The sequence below is a fragment of the Maylandia zebra genome, linkage group LG20 (genome assembly GCF_041146795.1).
Source record: "Maylandia zebra isolate NMK-2024a linkage group LG20, Mzebra_GT3a, whole genome shotgun sequence".
NCBI lineage: Eukaryota > Metazoa > Chordata > Actinopteri > Cichliformes > Cichlidae > Maylandia > Maylandia zebra.
This window is the reverse complement of record NC_135186.1, coordinates 4,647,290-4,668,456: the sequence shown is the minus strand read 5'-3', so window position 1 is coordinate 4,668,456 and position 21,167 is coordinate 4,647,290. Positions and strand designations below refer to the sequence as shown.

Below are 21,167 nucleotides of genomic sequence, written 5' to 3'. Positions count from 1 at the left end.
CTTAACACATAGAGATAACACAAGCAAGCAGACTCACTTGTGTCTTGGACTTTTTGGCGTTGGCCCTCTCGGGCTCCTCTGTGTCTGAAGCTCCTTTCTCCCGTTGCCGTTTGGCACTCTTCATAGGTGAAGGAGCTTCCTCTTTAATCTTCTGTGGAGCAAAAGCAGCAGAGACACAGAAAGTATACATTACAGAGGTGCATGCAAGGAAAAACGAGGGGTCAGCGACTCTCTGCTGTACTTACTTTGCTTGGCTTCTTCATGGAGTCCGTCTTGCTGTCGGTGCTGTCAGTGCTGGCTGCGCTGGGTGAAGTACGTCCGCTAGAGCGCAAATCCTCGTTGGTGGGTGAGGCTCGGCCATCAGGACTGGCTGTCTGCTTCTTACGACCACTACGTAGCGTCGACATCTGTAGTTTGAACGAAGGAAAATTTAGCCCAATTTATAAAACTTTCAAACTTTGAATAAAATAAACATTTGGTTTGAGATTATGAGCTTATTTCTTTGTAATCTGGGTCTGGATTGCTCCAGGGATAAATCTCAGGGTATGGTTCCTAAAAGTGAAAATAGAAGGATAGCTGGCGCACCGAGCCTCGGTTCCGTCGGGTCCTCATGCTATGCTTCCCGCTGAGTCCATCCTCTTCCTCTTTGACAGGTTTGAACATAAATGGCGGAGGGTCCACGGGCTTCTCGATGGGGGGCAGCTCACCGTACTTCTTGAAGTGAATGCGGCAGTCGGTGCACAGCAAGATGTTCTCGCGGCCCCCGTGGTGCCAGTCCTTGGAGGCTGAGGAAAGCCATTTACAGTTGTGAAATAACACAGTCACACAAGCAGAGAGGCACAAACATCACACAGAAATCATCTGACAACCTGCAGTAATACTGAGGAATACAGGCACCACCTTAAAATAATTTCTCCTTTCAATATTTAACAGAATAAAAATGTTTGTACTACAGGCGCTAAATCAATGTCTAATCTGTCCCCTGTTTTATACCCCATTTAAACTCCCAGTAATCTACTAATAAGAGCTTGATGGGTTAACACTATAAAGCCAAGTTATTAGCCACCCTTGCTTGGATGGCAGAAACGTCAGCGTGTTCAGATGGGAGCCAGCTGTGTGCAAAGAGGGGGAAGGATAATGAGGTGGAGAGAGTGAACGAGCTGTGGGTTCATGTCTGATTTGATCAAATTAGTCCTGACATACTCTGATGCCCATCTGTCACACAGTGCTGTGTTGGGTGGGCTCACACCGATCCCAAGACAGGACGGGAATAGCCAAGCAAGTCCGTATGACGGGTGTGCGCACGAAAAAGAGATGTGGCATCTTACTGGTCGTGAAGCAGTGGCGGCAGGCGTAGCCTTTTAGCTCCTGTTCGCTGTCTTCACTGTCAAAGTCATCTTCACTGGCTGAGCTGAGGTCCACTAGAGAGAAGAAGGAAGGAGAAAGATACGTCACATACATCTCTTTACCGACCAACGAGTATATGTCAGGCCAGGCCGTCCCCTCTCCTCCCAGCTGCCACCATGACGTCAAAGCTACGTACAGAACTCGCTCGACGGCGGGCGTGAAGGAGTGTTGACGGGAGTTGAGGCGGTCCGTGTCTTGATGCGGCGGAAGACGGGCTGACGACGGTGTCGGCGATGGGCTCGACAACTGGCCGCCTCGGGAGTCTTCTTCCAGTAGTAGTAGAAAGTAATCAGCTCTCCCTGAAAGAAGACGATAAACAGGCACCGTTAAAACAGGCAGTAACATCTTAGGAACGCAAACGAGCATCTGTGATAAGGGGGAGGATTCACTTTTGATTGCAAAGAGGTGAAATATCTGCAGTTAGGTGGAATGAAATCTGTGGAGGATACACATTAGCAGTGGGTGCTGCGTTTCACAGTGAAAGGCCATGGAGCGGGTCAGTCCATGCCAGGATTTGTAGCTGGCTGGGCATGTTTGTGCTGCGGCCCTGTCTGTCCCAGGATTAGGCCAGGAGACTCACTGAATGCAGGGATATTAGGATCAGTGCAATGGTGGCTGCCTGGGTGGCAGGAGGTTGAATGGGAACAAAAGAACATGTCAGGCAGAGCTTTGGCGCTACAAATAGGGAGTGAAATGGCTCCTCGCCCCTTCACTGGAAGAGTCAATTGAACTTTAATCAAACATTCGGAGGGGTGCGCTTGCCAGCAAGCGGGGCGGATAAATCCAGTGTACAAAAGGCCGTCAGGAAATCAATACCCAACTGAAACATTAACACATGCAATCATGGATCAGAAAGCACTTTGCTGAGGCAGCCTGTGCATATTAACTGCAGCTTTCCTGCCACACTCGTGAAACACAAGCCCTAAAAATTGGCAACAGGAGTCGGTGGCAATTATGTAGTTTCCTGTAAAGCTTCGCCTTTTCTGCCTCGCTGTGAACTCTCACTTGTTAGTCATCTTCCACTGACTCTATAACAAATTTACAAAAGGTGCAGTGTGTGTTCGCAGGGTGAGCAGTAAGTCACCTGTAATCTCAAAAGCCCCGAGGGCACCCAGCCACTGTCTGAGGTCTGTTAAACCGCTGTTCAACAAAGCTCCCAGGGTTTAATGGCTATTGATTGTTTTCCTTCTCTGCTTCAGCCGAGAAACTTGACATTAATTAGTCACACCATTACTCTCTGAAATGCATTAACAGCTTTTCAGCAACAGCCTGATATCGTCTATCAAAATGTAGCGAAACATGAAAAAGGAGGAAGTGATTTGATGAAATGGCTAAGAAAAGCCCCCCCCCCCACTTTAACAAAAACAGAAAATAAAGCCAGTGAACCGTAGCACACGTACACATACAATGTAACTCTTAGGGGAAATTCATATCTACCAGAGCCTGCAGGATCCACCTTATCAGGCAAAGCAGTGCTGGAAACATTTACTGAGGGTGTCTGAGCTCAATGAAACCTCCTCACATTTCAGGGTAAATTAAGGCACTACACCAGGAAAACCACTGCTCCAGCCGAAAACAGTCTCAAACCCCACGAGCTGGTGGAGGCTTTATCTGGATTGGTGGATGGATTCCACATGCAGTGGGCTTTAAGATAAAAAAGCACATGGATACTGATTATATTATCACCTAAAAGCTACATTATGCTGCTGCCGTTTCAGTCGGCGACAGAACTTTGTGGCCTTTCTTGTGCGCCTCCCACTTCAACCTGCCAGCCAGTTGGGAAGGGGAAGGGCGCAGGTGCTAACTGAAAGAAGGCGGGCATCCTGATGTGAAATCTAATTGAAATGTGCAGATCAAAAGTGTCGAGTGGTGCCGAGCGCTGGCTTTGCTCTGTGCTTAATGACTGTTCTCAGCAGTGCCTCTCTGCCTCCTCGCTGCGGGTTGACAAGTACACGGCCTCAGCAACAGCTTGGCAGACACAAGGAAAGGTCACCCTGCCTCTCCATCACTTACGCTGTGTCAAGTACCATTACATTAGGCAGGGGCTAATGAAAACATTAACTTGGGCTTTTGAATGGGAATTAACAGGTGTGGTGATGAGCTGGTGCAGCTAGATGTAAATAAAAAAGAGGAAAACAAGAAGCACAGTTCAGCAAATTCAGTACAAACATGATGCAGTGGAAATGTCTGCAAGTACAATAATATCTGTAATATACACAGATTTTAAATTTGAATGCAGCAAGTATAGCATGGTTAACTAAAACTAGGTTGCAGGTAACTAAAATGAATTAAAAAAAATAGATGTTTGTGAACCTAATTCAAACTAAAATGAAAATAAAGAGAAAATATCCTCAATTTTAGTGTTCGGTGTTTTTTTTGTTTTTTGCCAAAACTTGCCTTATGAGGCTTTGATATACATGTCCATTAAGACTCAACTGCTTTCAAAATCTCCTGTTTTTAAAAAAAAATTATATCTGTGGTGACTTTCCGAAATCTCGCTTCAAACTGAAATGAGCAAACCTGCACTGAAAACTAACTGAAACAAGACTGAATCCAAAGCAAAAAATCACAACAAAATAAAAATAATAATAAAAGCTCGTTCAAAATCATAGAACTGTAATAACTGTGTAGTGCAGTCGCACTGATAAAGGAAGGACTGTGAGCACAGTGAACGTGTTGTGCAGAGAAACAGCCCGATGTGAACATGCTGCACGTGAGAGAAGCTTTGTGCAATACATTTGTGTCACAGTGAGACTGACAGATTTGGGTCCTCTGAAGTTGTGCAAGTCCCGTCTCTCACACCGACTGAAGACTTTTCTGCATCAGAGCCACTTTATCATGCTGCCACATGCCCGCAGCAACAATTTAACTCCAGTTACCTCGCAGTTTATTCTCCCCGTTTGGCCGTTGTGGAAGCAGGTTTGTGTTTTACCTACTGATGCCATGTCTTTTTCCCCTCCCTTCATAAAATTAACACGTCCATAAAAGAAACAACTAAACAAACCTGCATCTAAAACAGCTGAAAGACAAATTTACATAGTCCCAAGGCTTCTGCAGCATAATTTTCTCCCTAGTCCACTAAATCGCTGCAGAGCGGCACAGAGTGTGCTGCTGCTGCTTTGCAGAACATGAGATAGTGACAACATAAGCTCAGTATTATTAGGCCTTTTAGGCTGCTTCCATCTGCAGGAGCTTTCTGGCCGGTGGATTATCCAGCAAGGGAAGGGCTTACCCTCATATCAGGGCGCTCAGGCCTTCCGTTCCAGTTACTGCCACTTAAAATGGTCATCTACATAAAGATGTGCAGTTATTTAAAAAAATATGTTCATAGTGATTGTTGTGCTATCGCTTTAAATTAAATACTTGCAGTTCGAGTTCATAAAGCATGCATATAGAGATGCATGACTTTTGTATTTTAACCTTACTGTAATATTATTCTCACAAACAGCTGCTAACAGAGGTTAGCAGGTGACGAAATTAGGAAAATTCCTCCTGAGGCCAGATTTTGACTGAAAGGGTTAACCACTTTAGGCTGCAGTGTAATTGTGGGTGGGAGCGCTGGTTGAGGGTGAGCTCGGTGGTCGTATGTACACGGGTAGAGCTGAGGGCGAGGGCTAAACTCGTGTATTTACACCCTCATCTCCTCTCAGGCCCAGGCCTGAACAGATGGTTTCTGTTTTTCCTGGCAGATTTGTGACAGAGCCACAAAAGGCCTCTGCTTTGACATGAAGCCAAACGGTTAAGGCCGTTATTGGCAAGAGCAGGGGAAGGAGGAGAGAACAGGGGAGAGCCGAGGAGGGGGAGGGCTGAGTGCCGAGGAGAGTCGAGAGGGAGGAATATAAAAAAAAAAGAAAAAAAGAAAGCCAGCAGCGGAGAACAATGGACAATCAACACTGAATCCCAACCACAAACCAGTCCTGAAAATCTCACAGCAAATAAAAATCTCTGCTAAAAATTTAAGGCGGTCGGGGAGCAGAGAGGGCTGGGAGCGTGTGATTTCTAGGTTCTGGTGGCTGACAGCGAGTTGTGTAAACAACCATTAGTGCAGCATGAACCTGCGCTACTCCTGCTTCCTCCACAGCCTGCAGTCAGAGCAGGGAGGACTGCTTCCTGCTTCATTTCAGTAAGGTGAAAGGGGAAGTATTTCTGAGCTAAATCAAGCCAGGGCTTAATTATACATGAGCTGGACCTGTGGACTCCCAACTCTTCCGTCGCCCATGACAGACTGTCTGGAGCGTGTGCGACTTCGCCATCATCCTCACCATGAATGTAACTGGAGGGCGTAACTTTATGAACGTGTATGTGCTTCAGTGGGTTTGTGCGTCCCATTTAATATGTTTCAGTGAAAGTTTATTTTAGAAATTATCAGGATTTTTATTAAAGTTGCCGAAATGGTAAAGATGACAGAAATGTGCGCTTCCAAACTTTTTATATTATATGCAGCCAGTGACACCAGAGTCTAGTTCTGGATTTACAAATTTCCAATAATAAATAAAACATCGTTATGTCAGGTGGAATAAAAACTATTAGTGCTTAGCGTTACCAAACTACACTTTCCCTCCTTGCGTCATTTATTTGTGTTTGTGTTGTGTGAAACTAAATGACAAGGCCAAATATTTAAGCTACTAGGCACATGTACAGTATGTGATGAATTCAAAAACACACCTACACCATAGCGATGCCTCAAAAACGAAGAAAGACTGAATAGTGAAAAGATCTTGGCTGGTGGAGCGGGGTGCATGTGAAAGGCGGCTAAATAGACAGCCGTTCCCTGCTGCGCAGCGCCTTTCTGCCGGAGAATGACTGAATAAGCTCTGCTTTCACAGGTCAGGGATGCACATGCTGAAGAATCAGCACTCGTGTTTTTCCTGCTGTAAGCGATTTGGCCAGTGAAAGCAGATTGGATGGCAACAGTGCCTTTTTTGCTGAAGGGTCGATCCTGCGTGTTCTGCTGATAAGCTAGTCTCCCCTCCCCTAAAAAAACAAAAACAAAACTCACAACATGAAGCCTACCAAAGAACTCAATTACACAGGAGCTCTGGCTCTCTGGGCTCCGTCTATTAGGCTGAAAAAAGATTTTGCCTACACTCAGCTGCGCTAAATTGCCTGTGGTCTGTTAAAAGAACATCAATACGTGCTGGTTGAGCTTCCATCAGCCGGCAGCGATTTCACTGCCTAAACAAGTTATATCATTTACCAAACGCGGAAGCTGTTCTGTCACACCGCCGACAGCTGCTGCCAACTGGACCAGGCTCCTGTAGTTTGCCGCTGGTTTAATTAGTGTTTCAACCTAAGTATTTATAATCACACTCATCCCCGAAGTTCTGGCTGCTGAGCTGAGGACATGGCAATGAATTCAATGCGACGTTTGTACAGATTGTACCGGGGCAAACATCTGCTGCGTGAGGTTGTGTTGGGAACACCGTTCTCCTGTTGGGCGTCCCATAAATGACAGGGCCTTCGGGGACCGAGTGGTCCCTTTTTTCTCCGAGAGAAGAAGATGCTGTAAGGAGCGCTCGGCACATCGCCTCCTTTAAAAATCAGACATACAGCTCAGATCTAGCATCTCTGTGTGGACCTGAAAATTAGCGCACGCGCTAGAATGATAACAAACTGCAGGAAGCTGATAAATTAAAGCTCCAATAAACTCACCAGTTGGTGTTGGATGCTAACTGTTTGCTGACTGAGAGCGCTTGTTCAATGCGTGACGTTAACAAGAAGAAAACGCACACTGTGGCTTCACCTGTGTTAGCTTTTCTAATGCGCTGCCAAAGCACCTTTCTGTCTTTTTCCCGCTCTGTGCCAAAAACAAAGCAGGAACCAGCAGCATAAAAACGTCTCACCAAATCAGTTTTAGCGTTTTATCTCCCCCCCCCACCTTTCCTGCCCTCTACGTCTACACAGATTACAGCTGACATTCTGGGCTGTAACATTACTAAAACGACACCACCATCTAATATATATGACCGAACTACAATTACGGAGTCGTCTTGGTGATAATGCTAGGCCTTTATGAAGTTAAATATTTAAACATGGAGCAAAGAGAAACCAGTAGGGAAGCTGGTAGGGAAAGAAAGCTCTCACACACACTCAGATGCTTTTGTCCTATGCCTGTAAATTGTTTTACACTGCTTCACTGACTTTATTAGATTAAGGCTGCTCTGAGTTGTATTGTGAAACACTTTCTTGATCTATAAATATAGAGTATAATACACTTATGTGTGCATGAAGTAAGTAAATTACCAGTGTTTTCATGCAATTTAAAATCTCACAGGACGCAAAGAGACAACCTGTACTGAATATAATTTCAGGCATGAGTTGCTTTTACATCAGTGTTTTTTACGCTGTCATGCATATTTTACTTTGCTGAGTAACACTGTTGTCTGCACACTGAAAACAGTCTGTCTTTAAAGTAGTAAAAGCCCAGGTATTGCAATACGTTCTCATTTGCAATCTGCTGCTGCTCGTGCTGTACCCTTTTCCACCAGTGACGTCGTCTGGGCTCGGTCCTGCAAGGAAATGGGCCAAAACTCTCTAATTTGATCTAATTTTCAGCTGTCAATTTCTCTGTCGAGCTGCACGGCAAACTAAGCAGTCGCCGATTTAAATCAGTTTGGCAAACACCGTCTGTTGATGTTCTTTATGAAAACGCTCCCAGTGAAAATATCAGGCGCGTAGTTATCTGTGATCTACCATTTCAGCATATTCGGTTGTTTAAACACTGAAGGCAGCAGATCGTGTTCCATGACGTCCTCTCGTGAGTGAAGGAAATGGTGGCCAGTTGCAGACGGTCAGGCGACACACCCACCCACTTCCCCCTGTGGGCCTTTATGTGACTTTATATAAGGCATTCCTGAGTGCTAGTCGGGCCTGGTGTGTTTACACAGCGCTGGGTGCTTACCCTTGGCACTGGCTGTTCGAGCCGTGCTGACGCTTCAGGGGCAGCGCGGCTAATAGGAGCTAGCGGGAGGAGCAGTGAGGGCCGGGCGCGCGGTACCGGACCTCTGGGCTTTGTGCTGTGCGCTCCGCTCAGGACTCATACATCTTCTTTCATGCAACTGGAATAGTGTGTGTGTGTGAGAGAGAGAGACAGAGAGAGACTGGAGATAATGGGAAAAATCTCTGTTATTTCCCACACCTAAAATATCTAGAGATATTGTTGTTCTCATGTTCTGGAGATCTGGGATTTGGGAATGAGGAGGGAGAAAATAAATGGGCACTTTCCTCCGGGTATTAGCTGGCACTTGCTCCGATCAGCCAAGCAGCACAAAAACAAGCTCAGTCATAAGCAAAGATGTAAAGTCTGTGTGAAAACACAGACTTTACTGGCTCTTTTGAGCCAATGCCCATTTTACTCCCTTTTTTCATAGGACGCTACTACCCTCTCCGTGCTCTCCCAGTCATCTTTTCATATTTAAAGGCCAGTTTATTTTCCATTTGCAGGGGGAAAAATGAATCTTTCTCTGCTCTGTGGTGGTGGCAGGCCCATATCCTGGAGGAGGTCTATTACCTCTCCTGCCAAATAGACTCCCCCCTCCAGGTTGAAGTGCATTAATACCTCCTTTATAGCCAATCAACTGGACTAGTCATATATTTCAAAACCAGTAAAAATAATTGAAGAAACCCTCTGCGAGGAAACAGTATTCATGCACTTTAATCTCTTATTCAAGAGACTCAAATTGGTTTTGAGGAATAAAGTATGAAAAAAAAAGTAGCACAAAAGGAGACGACACTAAAGAGTTGGGGTGTAAAAATATTACAGGATATGTTGCGGGTTTTAGAAAAGGAGGGCTGACGTACCCTCACCTCAGAGCAGGCGAGGAAATGAAGCAGATGAAAAGTATGACAAACACCTTTGATTTTCCTTTGATGTCTGTGTCAGCACTATATCGGCACACTTCCAGCAGGAGCAGCCTCGCAGAAACAGCAAAGTCTGCACTGTTTCATGAATCAAAATGTATATCTAAGAATTATTTAACAGCCGAGTCTAAAGGCTTTGAAGCAACATGAACCTGTTCGCTCTGCAGCCAATTACAGGCAAAATAAAAATGCAGGTCGAGCCCTTTACGAGGTTTTATATCTAAAGAAGTAAAAGCACAAAAACAGTGTGGCTTCTGTGTTTTGTTTCCAACACAAAGTTCACACTGAACGAGGTGAGCTGCTGTTAATCATTGCCAGGCCTGAATCTGACCTGTTTGTACTGTGGCACGGGTCACACGGACGTTCAATAACGATTACGACACACACCCGCACGAAGAGCAGGGAGCTGCTGACAGGAGGAAATTCCCTCTGCTTATGTACATAAATAACACATTTACAAAGTGCGAGAGGTACAAAACAACTTTGGCAGTCAGTGACAAAGCTTTTGTTTAAAGGAGGCATACGATACAACCAACAGGAAGCTACCTCTAACCGCAGGCACAATAATCTCCAGTTGCAAAAGTTTGGAGTGTACAAACATTTTCCTCTCCAATCAGCTAAGAAGGAAACAATTCTCTGAATTTATAAGATTAAAAAAAAATACTAGCTTAGGTTTGATTAAATGACAGTAATCAAAGTTATGGTCTCTCTACCAGGCCAGACACAAATGTAACTTTGTTGATGTTCAAACAGTCACGTTTATTGCTTTGTAATCCTAGTGGAAGACATCGCATTGCCCTTTAGTTTGCTCTGAAAATGGCTGAAAGACCAAGAGAAGGAAAGGAAAAATCCCAAGTGCTAATAATAAAGCACTGTAGCACAAACATGAGATAAAGCAGGCTTCTCCACAGAGCTGACATATGCTGTAAACACAGTGGTTCAAATCACATCTGCACTACTTGTTTACTACTTGCTAACAGAGGGTGCTAATTAATGTTGAGTGTGTAACTTGCCTGGGAAGTACATTTAAGCTCAGGTTTACACTCAGGTGCAAACAAGTATTTTTAATATTAATATTATTATTTTCCCCTGAGCCTGATGTGATAATACTATGCTAGAGTTGTTGGCAAGCAGCGCTTCTTAACAATAAGGCCTCACAGCATTAAACTAAAACTTGCTTTCTGTAACTTACAAGGAAACTGCAAATGCTTCAGTTTCTCTGTTTTTGTATCAGTGGCACAGAGAGAAATAAACGAGCTTACCGTCTCTTTGTTGGGCAGCAGCTCTTTCCGGATCCTGAAGAAGTTTTTGCCGAACTGTCTCAACCCTTTAATGAAGCGCTTCTGCAATTTTTTTGCACAGAGGAAGAGAGAGAGAACGAGAGAAAGAGGGGGGGGGAGAGGGAAAGAAAAAAAAGAGAGCAGTGAGTATATGTTAAGTCAGCTAAAGTACCACAGAATAAAGTTTTCTGCTTAACACCACGACAAAGAACATTGTTTTCATTTCGCTAGTCTGCGGTCGTCTGAGGTTTGCTGTGTTTTTTATAAACCTCTACAGCCGTTTAAACTCCGGAGCAAACACAGCCATGTCAGGGCAAAACCAGAGAGGAAATGACAGGCAAGGCAGGGAGAGACGCTGAGATTAAGCTCGTCGTTTCACGAGCGCAGAACATACAGTTAGACAAACACGATCTAATGTGAAAACAAACACAACAGCAGACGTGCCAAACGTGTTGTTAATCTCCCAAGTGAAAGTTCAAAGTCAAAAGCTAAACTTGAAGATGCCTCTCTGTGCGTGGCACTCCGTTTCTAATTCTGTCGTTATATTTTGGCAATCTAACAAACCCCAGAAAAATTTAAATGTCCAAAAAAAAGAATTCTTTCTAAGTGAGGTGAACTACACGATGACAGAGAAGGCTACTTTGTGACACTGGATTTAATCTGACATTAAAAATAAACTGAACGTCAACGAGAGCCCTTACCTAAATGTGAGCACAAAAAAACAAAAAGAAAAAACAATGTCGGAAAGCCCCCAAAAATCAGAGCAACCTACATATATTTCTTCTCCTTTAAGAGCCACAGACTGCGAGCCATAAAAAGCGACGGCTGAAAAACATTCATAACCAGCGAAGCAGACAACCAAAGGGTTTACTTTCTTGCTCCAGAGGCGAGCCCCGTTCCACAGTGATCTCAGCCAACCGTTTCCACCAAGTAACTCCAGCAAAAAAAAAAAGAAAAGCAGAGAAAAGTCCTCGGGGAGCACAGCACAAATCTCTACGTCCACCCACAGGTAAAGGGAAAATTAAAGGGGGGTAAATCCACAATGTCTCCGACAGGACGTCGTTCTTCTTATGTTTTTTTTTTTAACAAGAAAGAAATAGCTTGTCACTCTCTGCTCTTCCACTACAAAGGGGAAGGCTTTACATGTGATCTTTCTGCAAGAGAGCCTCTGGTTTGCAGCAGGATGGAAAACCCGAAGTGGAGTCCTGTGCTTCATGTTAGTGTTAGGCACAGCTTTCATTTCAGCCTCTAGCACTGAATGGGCAAGCTTTACTTCTCTACCCACCCCTCTCACTCACACACACACACACACACACACACACACACACACACACACACACACTACACACACACACACACACACACACACACACACACACACAGAAACCTAAGCCAATGCTTGCGACTGAAACTACACAGGTTTCTATTTCCTTGTGAGGAAACTACAGCATGGAGTGAGCCTGCACAGAGGCAAAACTAGCTGCCCGCCTGAGAGGGGAGCCAGGCTGACACAATTTGTGTGGAGAAAGGTCTTGGACACGGTGGAAAGGACACAAGTGGGAGGGAAAACCAGATATGGAGCCTCTCCTGTGTTGTCCGGAGTTCATTTTCCATGCCATGTACAGTATGTTATGCAACCACAGATTGTTTACATACCTCATTTTGGTGGGGGAACAAAAGCCGAATTTACAGAAGTAACGCAGCCTGCTGCGAAGCACAACTGTCTTTCAGGGAAAATTACAGGCGAGAGAGAGCTTTGTGAATTACTATACTTACGTCCTTAACACAAGCAAACTTGATATTCTCAAATTTTCCAGCTCTGCTTTGTTATTGTGCAGACAAAAACATAAAGAAAGAAGGCACAGGTCGAAATTAAACCAGACTAAACAAGCAAACACAAAAGGGCCTGATCAAAAAGCTAGTCGCGCTCAGCTGACAGCTTAACAAAACGGCCTGTCCTGTAAGTGTCATGAGACAGCAGCTAATTTGCATTCATCAGCTTGAAGGTGTAGCGGCTGATTAGCCAGTAGATGGAGCCGTCTCTAACACCAGCACCACATGCAACGGGAAAAAAAAAAAAAATTTCCGACCACTCAAGGGGGTTAAGGGGGAGATTACTATTTACACTGTCACTCAAAAGCAGTCTAGAGAGCAACAGAGCACCGGTGGAAGGCCTATTTCAGGGTTTGTTTGACAGGCGCTGACAAAACCGAGTAAATAACCAGCTGAAGTATTAGCTTCACAAATGTTTGCGGGGGAAAAACAAGAGGAAAACTACCCGAGGATTCACAAATATTTAATAAACCTGAACCTGAGGTAGACCAGATGATAAGGTGGATGAGGGGTGAGGTGGTGCTGAGGATAAATTTCCATGTCTCAGCTTTACCTGAGCCTGCAGAGCTTCTACGTCAAAAATCAATTAGACCTGCCCGTGCAGCCTGCATCTGTCCTAATTATGTCACCTTAATTATGTTTCCCCCCCAACTGTACTATTTACTCAGTGCGCCCGTTCATCTCCACAGAGGAGCTGCATGCGTGCTCTCCCTCCCTCTCGTTTTCTTTCTCTCGCTGGCTCCCTCCTCCCTTCTCTACATGTCGGCTCCAGTTTAAGGCTCCATTTCAGCTGCCTGGGCTCACTGCTCTCCAGCCCAGCTAATAAATCATCTGCCAATCTGCTCCCCGAATCGCTCTGCCCCTGCTCCGATTGCTCCAGCCCTTGGTTGCTAGGCAACACAGCGGCAGAGGAGGGGCTCGGAGAGGCAGAGCAAGCTGAGCAAGGGGGGGGAGAGAGAGAGAGGGAGTGAGTGAGTGAGCAAGAAGGGGAGAGGGGGGCAGCTGGGTGGTGGAAGCGCTACCAAATAGCCATCCGCTGTGCAGAAACAACAGGCGTCTCTCTCTGAGCGTGTTCCAGAGCGCTGGCGCTTTTTACCCGCCCCGAGTTTCCGCCCCGAGTCCAACAGTGCACTATTGTAAGCCCAGAGAGGAGACGTAAAATAAGAAAAATAAGGAGGAGAAAAGAAAGGAAAAAAGGCATTAAATAGCCCTTTGTTGCGTGCAGGCACTTCCTGCTTGAGAGGTGATTGTTCGAAGCAGTAAAACTGGTTAAGATAAATGCAAACATGGGCGCAAAGATAATATCACAAAGACAGGCTCAGACTCAGACACACACACACACACACACACACACACACACACACACACACACACACACACACACACACACACAGGACATAATTCCCGCTAAATGTCATTCCATAAAAACACTGACGCAAGACCAGCACAGCAGCAAACAAAGCTACTTCCACTCAATATGGAGTCATTATACTTGACTTGTTGTTAAAAGCTGACCTTTCCGAGCCTGATGCGAATAAACCCAGAGGGCTGAGGGCAATCAGTCAGCTAGCCAAAAACAAAAAGCAAAGAAAACACACACACACACACACACACACACACACACACACACACACACACACACACACACACACACACACACACACACACACACACACACACACACACACACGTGTCTGTTATGAAACATCAGCCCGTTACTTCGGGCCTGGTGAGCAGAAAGGAAATCACAACAGTCTTGAATAGGGGGAACCGCACTGACAGACAAGAGACTACCCACATCCTCTTTGTACAGACACCTCACAGAAAGCACAATCTATGTAGATATGCTAAAATTTGCACTGTTGTCCCGCAATTACAACCATAAAGTATATTTTATAAGCCTTAACTTTTCTGTAAAAGACCTAAAAGTCACCCCGCCCTCAATTTATTTATTTTTTTAAAACAACAAATGTGAGAGTATCCTGATCCTCTGCAAAGCAAAGCAACATCCACTGCTTTCTTTTGCTTGCAGTGACACAAAAGGTGGCAGGAAATTCCAGCACACACCCATCCTGCCTGCTACTTAGTTATCAAACAACAACCGTCTCCTAAATAAAAGAAACGCACTGCTGGCACAATAAAGGGAATAAATTTTGCTGTTGACATTAAACATAGCCTGCGGCACGGGAAACAGGGAGGTGTGTTGCATTTTATCCGTCTGCTGGGTGTCAGCTCGGCTCTGCAGGTTTGTATTCTACCACTGGGGGGCCGCTACTCTGCTCTTCTCCCTCGTTCCCCCCCTCCCCACCTCGTTGCTGTCGGAGGCCCTGCTCCAGTCATCCATCAGCCCAAGAAACAGCCGGAGATAAGCCGCAACAGAGTGCAGCTGGCTGAGGAATAGACCTCCCGCCCTGCAGCAGTCGTAGATCAGCCTCGCTATCTGTGACGTGGCGACACACACGGCACGGCTGCTGCTTCTGATTGTTTATAGGGCACCTCCTGTTGGCCGGCGCATTATTAGCACCGCTTATTTACTAGAAGGAATGACAGCAGCCTCGGGTGAAGCCACATTTCATTATGATGACCTTCAGCAAAGTCTGAAGGGCCAGAAGGTGCAGAGGAATCAATTTACTGATAAAACAACTGGATTTCCTTTGAATTCTACAGACACACAGTGGATCTAAATGAATAACTTTAACTAAAATCAGCTCAATGTTACCTCTTTCGATCAAATAAAATGATAATAATCAGAACATATTTTATTTTTACGATTAATTATTATTACTAAATTAGTAACAACTAATTGAAGCTGCAGGAAGTCTCCAGTAAAGCCTGAAAACACTGAGGTACGAGTCAACTTCAAAGCTCAGTCCAAAATTTATTTGTGTATAAAGAAGATTGCAAATCTTGCAATTGTGGTTAAATCAACCACACGCGCCCCCCAACCACCCACTGAGAAACAGCTACAACGAGCTCAGACCGCATAGTAGATGTTTCTCATAAATTATTTACAGTTTCATATTTTATTTTATAAACACGCGAGATTTTTCTTGGGCGTAATCTGCAGTCATCGCCTTAGTCACACGTCAAAGGGTTTTGGTTGGCGCTGGCGTCAAGGTGATGGATTTCCGGTGTCTGACAGTTGCACTAATAATGTCACGGTGAAGGATTGTTCGGGGATTGACTGTCACAAATCTTTCTGGAGTGAAATAATGTTCTGTTCCTGCGAGAGGACAATAAAAATCAAACGACACTCTGCTTTGAGATGTTGTCACTTCGTCCAGAGCTGTAATGAAACGCCAAACATATGACTGTGGCAGCGGTCCTGTCGTTTGAATGTGTGTGTGCGCGTGTGGGGGGGGGAGATTATTCGCATTTCACTCAAAGTTTAGAAGGTTGAGACGAGGTCCAGGAGTATATGCTGCTGCAGCCGTAATCACACGGAGGACAGGAGATGTGAGTCAAAGAGGGAGGAAGGGAAGGTGGCAAGTGACCCCGCAGACAGGCTGATTCTGTCATTTCAGCGGTCCCTGCTGTCACTTTTATTCACATCTCTAAGAGAATGGCTGGGGTGAGAAAAGAACAGGCAGGGATAATGAAGCCAGTCCTGGAGGCGACGAGATACAAGAGGGAGGAGGTGGAGGAGGCAGAAGAGCGACGGGGGTGATGATGAATAAATGAAGAGCAGCAAGGCTGGTTTCTGCGAGTACGTCAAAGTTGGAGCTGCATTTACACCTGTCCCTCAAGGCTGCAGGGCTGAAAAGGCACAAGTGGTGATCAGATCAGTGGAAGCCGTGTCCTTGGCCAAGAGTCAAGATGCTGCTTCCCCCCCGGGCGGCAGACGCTGTGTTGCAGGTGAAATCCTGCTGACTGCCTCCACCCGCAGACACAAAACGCTTTCGGGACAGAACATGGCAGACGCTGCGTACCGGACTCCCCAACAGCTCCTCGGCTCTTGTTACATAACGCCGTCAGCACGGTGAGATGAATCCGTATAAATGAATGAGTGAATGGAGCAGAACACAGAGAGCAGCGGGGTGACGGTTTCAGCACATCATCTCCCAGTGGAACAGCAAAATAACACAATCAGACACACATATATGTACATAATAATGGATGTGACTGTAATGGAATATTCGGTCTATTCAAATTGCCCAAATGATTTGCTGTGAGCTTGTTTTAGTGTCTGAGTCTCCTGCTGCCGAGACAGCGTTTCTTTGACAAGTGGTCTGTGGTCGACCCCGCTGTGGTCGAGTGTGGCAATAAAGCCTCCCATCACCGCGCCCCGTCCCTCGCTCTGATTACCTTTGCACAGCTGTGCCTGCCATCGGCAAGTGTAAATACGAACGCACAAATAAAAGGCAAACTCATAAGTAGTCCACAAAAAAGGAGGGCTCACTTAATTTGTTGTGATCCACCGCGGCCCTGCCGTGGGCCGAGGGTTTAATTTAAACGCGTCCGTCGTGTTTGATTACAAGACAAACGACGCCCATTCATTTCCACTGGATACGAGCTGGAATCAAAGTCTGCCAAGCGTCAGGATTACGAAAACAATATCACCGAGAGGAAAGGCTGATTCATTGAGGAGGAGGAACGACTAACAGCAGCCATTCAGCGAGAGAGGCGGGTGTTTGTTTCTAAGATCTACAGTCAGATCCTTCAGCAGTGTTATCTTTAAAAGAGCCCGAGTATACAAACATGCAGCGCAGTGTGTCATAACGCATCAAGGCCAAAGCCGGAGCGCTCAGTCGTTCTGACACGGTCTAATTTGGCGCTTTCATTCCCCTCCTTCCCACTCATGATGCAGTGTTTGATCAGGGAGAAGGGCTGCCATTTTCTGATCCCAGCCCTTCAACAGCTGTGCTGAAATTCACATCGAAATTGAAATGGAGGCAAACGTTACCAGCCCCCCTTTTTTCCCCTCTTCTCCCCCTTTTCCAGGCTTCTATGCTAAAGATTTATTCTGTGGGTGATAAACAGGATGCAGCTGCTCTTGAGCCTTGGAGGAGCTGGAAACTGACAAGTGTTTTTACTGATGTTTTGTGAGGCCAGGCCAAGAGTCTCAACAGCTCCCTCTAAAGTCAAACGGCAGACGAACAAGAGGCGCACAGAGTGAAATGAAATGACAAAAACAGCAGCTCGCTGTGGAAACCAACTAATATTTATGCAGCCCGTGTTATTTTTAGATCAGCACGCGTTTGCTAATGCGTGACAACATAAAAGAATGGCTCTCTTACCACTTCATCCTCAGACCAGCACTTCTCTATCAGTTTGGGTACCGGCTTTTTCACCAGACGCTGCAGAGCCTTGCCGGCGTCGTAGCTGCTCTCGTGAAGCTAGAGGGGAAGAAAAAACAACAACAACAAATAAATGAGAAAGCAAACAAACATAGCTTTTAAAAAAAAAACAACCAGTCTCACTAAGGGCACCTGAGTAGTATCCGCACCTTTTAATGAGCTCAGAAAGCAACGCAAAAAGATTTTACATCCAGGTGTGACTGAAGCTGTTACTATAAATGAGAGGGATGTCACACACTAAAGACCCAAGACCCCAGCCTAGATATAACAACAATAACAGTGACAAAATCAATTGCCGTGCTTCTTTTAAGCTTTGTGTCACATTCGGCTGGGCGAAGCAGACAGCGCTGGAGCTCTTCCTCTGAGAATAAACAAGCATCACTCATTGGAATTGCAAATGGAGAGTAAGGTCAAGAGACAGTGACCTGCCCGCTATGTTAATTTTCCAGTTTATAGATTTGGAATATAGATGCCCTGTTTATAGTGATTATAATCTCTTTCTTGCTCTCAATTCCTCCAGTATTCATTATCAATCCGACGGACAAACCTCGCGTTATGCCTAATGCACTGCCGGCTCCTGAGGATGGGTTTGCTGATCACATCAAATCACTGCACAGTGAAATCACAGCTGAACGCACCGTACAAATCTCTGCGATTCATCGTTAACTCTGTTCATTTTCTGTGATGCACGCTCGGCTCGACTTGCTGCTGTATTAAGACTTGCTGCAAGGCTACTTACAGTGTTAAGTGCGTTTAATGTAGTGTCATCTCGAGACGCTGCTAGACACCCATCTTCTGTTGAGCCTCCATCACACATCCCTGCGAAGGCAGCCATGCTCCTGTGGACATGACACAGATGATGTAACGTTTTTAAAGGAAAGGCCACAAATCTAGCTAATCATTCCCACACAAACATAAGCAGAGGACACCTGGAAACAGTTCCTGCCATTCAAACGTGGCTACCCACATAATGTTGAATAAACAGCCTGCACACTACCTCAATATTGAAACACAGAGGTCACCTGACTGAACAAACATGATCGCGCAGTCCATTTATGTGCATATCTGCAATTATATGATTAAGTTTTAGAGTCAAACAAACATGTGATTCAAGTGCAGACTTTCAGCTTTAATTCAAGCAGTTTAACAAAAGTATTTCATTAACCCTTCAAGAATTATGACCATTTTCATAAAGTCGCATATTCATAATAGGGGGCCATGTATAAAATTTAACTGGACAAACTAACCCAGTATTAAATAAAACAGCTTGTCTGATGTGATCTCCCTGTTCTTGAGTGTAACCGGTGGTTTGCACCTTATTCTAAACTCTATGTGCATTAACGAAGACGTCTCTAGACTGTAGACTGACGATAAGCCAACCTACTTGAGCTCTTGACTCGGTTACATCTTACAAAGTTGTTTTTTGTAACCATGGAAATAATTTAATCATCATGCAGTTTAGTTGTTTTCTGTGGTCTTTCAGGACTTCTATCTCACTGGGCTTCACATTTAAAATGATAGTGAAAGGCTACAAAACATAATTTCAACACTTTGAATCGAATTCAGATATTATGTCTGCCTCATTTGTTAGGAAATAATAAAGATATTCAAAAAAAAGAAAAAAGGAGTGTTAAACAGTAGATCTACTGAATAAATCAGTGCTGCTGAAGTGAGATGCATTTTGCTGTAGTTTCAGCTTGTCGTGCACCTCTTCATTTGTGTAACCTGCTGTGGGTGGCACGCTGCCGGTATCGTGCCAAAAAGCAATCGCCTGCGAAAAACTGATTTCTGGTATTTGCCAACAAATGATTGTGGGAATTTAAACTAAATAAATGACTTGTTGGAGTGTAATTTGTCAAACACATCTCTCATGAATAATTAAAAAAGTCACATTGAGCCAGAAAGAACAGTAAGGCGAAGCTGCAGTTTGTGGCAAAATGACTTTTCTATATAGTTCCCTTCATTTATCCAAGTAAAAAGTATCACTGACATTTAAAAAATGTTAAAACAGAAACCGTAAATAGATCGTAACTCACAAAAGTTACTGCTGGCACCTGCGGCGTGCTCGTGGGCGCGCTGCACCTCATTTGTAGAAAACATGAACAGCTTTGGAAAATTTTACTCGCACGTCATAGTTTATAAATCATTAACAAAATATTGTTGTTGAAATTCTTGAATCACGCAAAAAGGTAAACACTGGTGTTGTTATCAAAGTTTGTTCTGTTATGTACTGATTTTTATGACAACACCTGTGTTCACGGCAGCAATTATGATCATTACCTCACTGGCCAAAATATTATGGACCCGAGTGTAATTGAGGTAACATAAACTTCAGTGGAAGTTGTGCAATGCTGTCTGGCATGGTGGCATGGTGATTAATTACACTGTGGCCTCTGACACAGAAACCTGTCAACACACATCACTGGAACTGGAACAACATCCCATCGAGCTCTGATGACCGATTGCATCCCAAGATACCGAATGTGATCAGAGGGCAACACTAATAAAAAGCAATAAAATACCAATGTTGAGACTTCAGCAATTCCCATCCTGGAATTGATCCTGGACAGAGAGACATGATCATGACATTTACTTTCACTGACAAAGAGTATTTTATTCATATTTGTAGGTCAGAGGTCAATTTAAAAATCACTTTTTCCCCCTTTTTTGTGTGTGTGTGAAAAACCTCCAACAGCTTTAGACCTTGCATAACTGCCAAGTCTGAGGCCCTGTGTGTCTCTGGGCTCACCTTGCAGCTCTGAGGTACATGAGAAGGTCACAGTCATTGACCCCTGGCATCCAGACCAGCTCCTCATTCTCGGTTACGGCCTGGCCACCAGGGGAGGGGAAAGGCTGCAGCTCCGGGAGCTTGGCCTAATTAGGTCCACGGAGGAGGAGAGAGACAGATGGTGTCACACTACAAATAGCACACAGGCTTGAAGAAAATATCCTCTTTCAGCCGCCTGTCATCAACTTTTCACTGTGTGTTCCTGAGTGGTGGGACGGCAGGAAGCTACTGTCACAATAGTTTAATACACAGTATATATGACACCGAATTATAAATACTCTGAAGGTGTTAGTTTAAGACGGGATTATGTAAAGATACCTGACATTAAGGGGAGGGTAACACACACACACAACTTTGTAGAGTTTCAGCACAACTAAAACCAGCAGGCGAAAACATTACTGTGAACAATCATGCAAACTTAATCCAATCAGTAATTTCATTCCAATGTTCCCAGGCAACATGTAAAGATTTATAACCGCGTGATGTTTGCTTCAAGAAAATTTGTAAAATTAACAATAACTGGTGCTGTGAGTCCTACTAAGTGCAGGCCGGTCATTAATGACTACACAGTAAAATACAGCTTTAATCTGTCAAATAATACACATGCATAAATCACAATGATTCTGCAAAACAAGGGCACAGACTGTTACACTAGTGCTCTCTAAAATCCGGATCTCCTGAAGTAATTAAACAGTAAATTCT

General features: G+C 44.7%; 1 protein-coding gene across 5 annotated transcripts in view; it reads right to left on the bottom strand.

Moving 5' to 3' along the window:
* rerea (arginine-glutamic acid dipeptide (RE) repeats a) overlaps nucleotides 1-21,167 on the bottom strand; it is a 131,656-nt gene that overhangs the window by 6,670 nt on the left and 103,819 nt on the right. For all 5 annotated transcript variants that reach the window (XM_004554215.4, XM_004554216.4, XM_004554217.5 and 2 more), the window contains 9 exons: nucleotides 20,427-20,551; nucleotides 18,417-18,516; nucleotides 17,618-17,716; nucleotides 10,530-10,610; nucleotides 1,544-1,706; nucleotides 1,329-1,421; nucleotides 586-785; nucleotides 246-407; nucleotides 38-151 (listed from right to left, as the gene is read on the bottom strand). In XM_004554215.4, coding sequence (XP_004554272.2) covers nucleotides 38-151; nucleotides 246-407; nucleotides 586-785; nucleotides 1,329-1,421; nucleotides 1,544-1,706; nucleotides 10,530-10,610; nucleotides 17,618-17,716; nucleotides 18,417-18,516; nucleotides 20,427-20,551 — 1,137 coding nt within the window. The remainder of the gene's footprint in view (nucleotides 1-37; nucleotides 152-245; nucleotides 408-585; nucleotides 786-1,328; nucleotides 1,422-1,543; nucleotides 1,707-10,529; nucleotides 10,611-17,617; nucleotides 17,717-18,416; nucleotides 18,517-20,426; nucleotides 20,552-21,167) is intronic.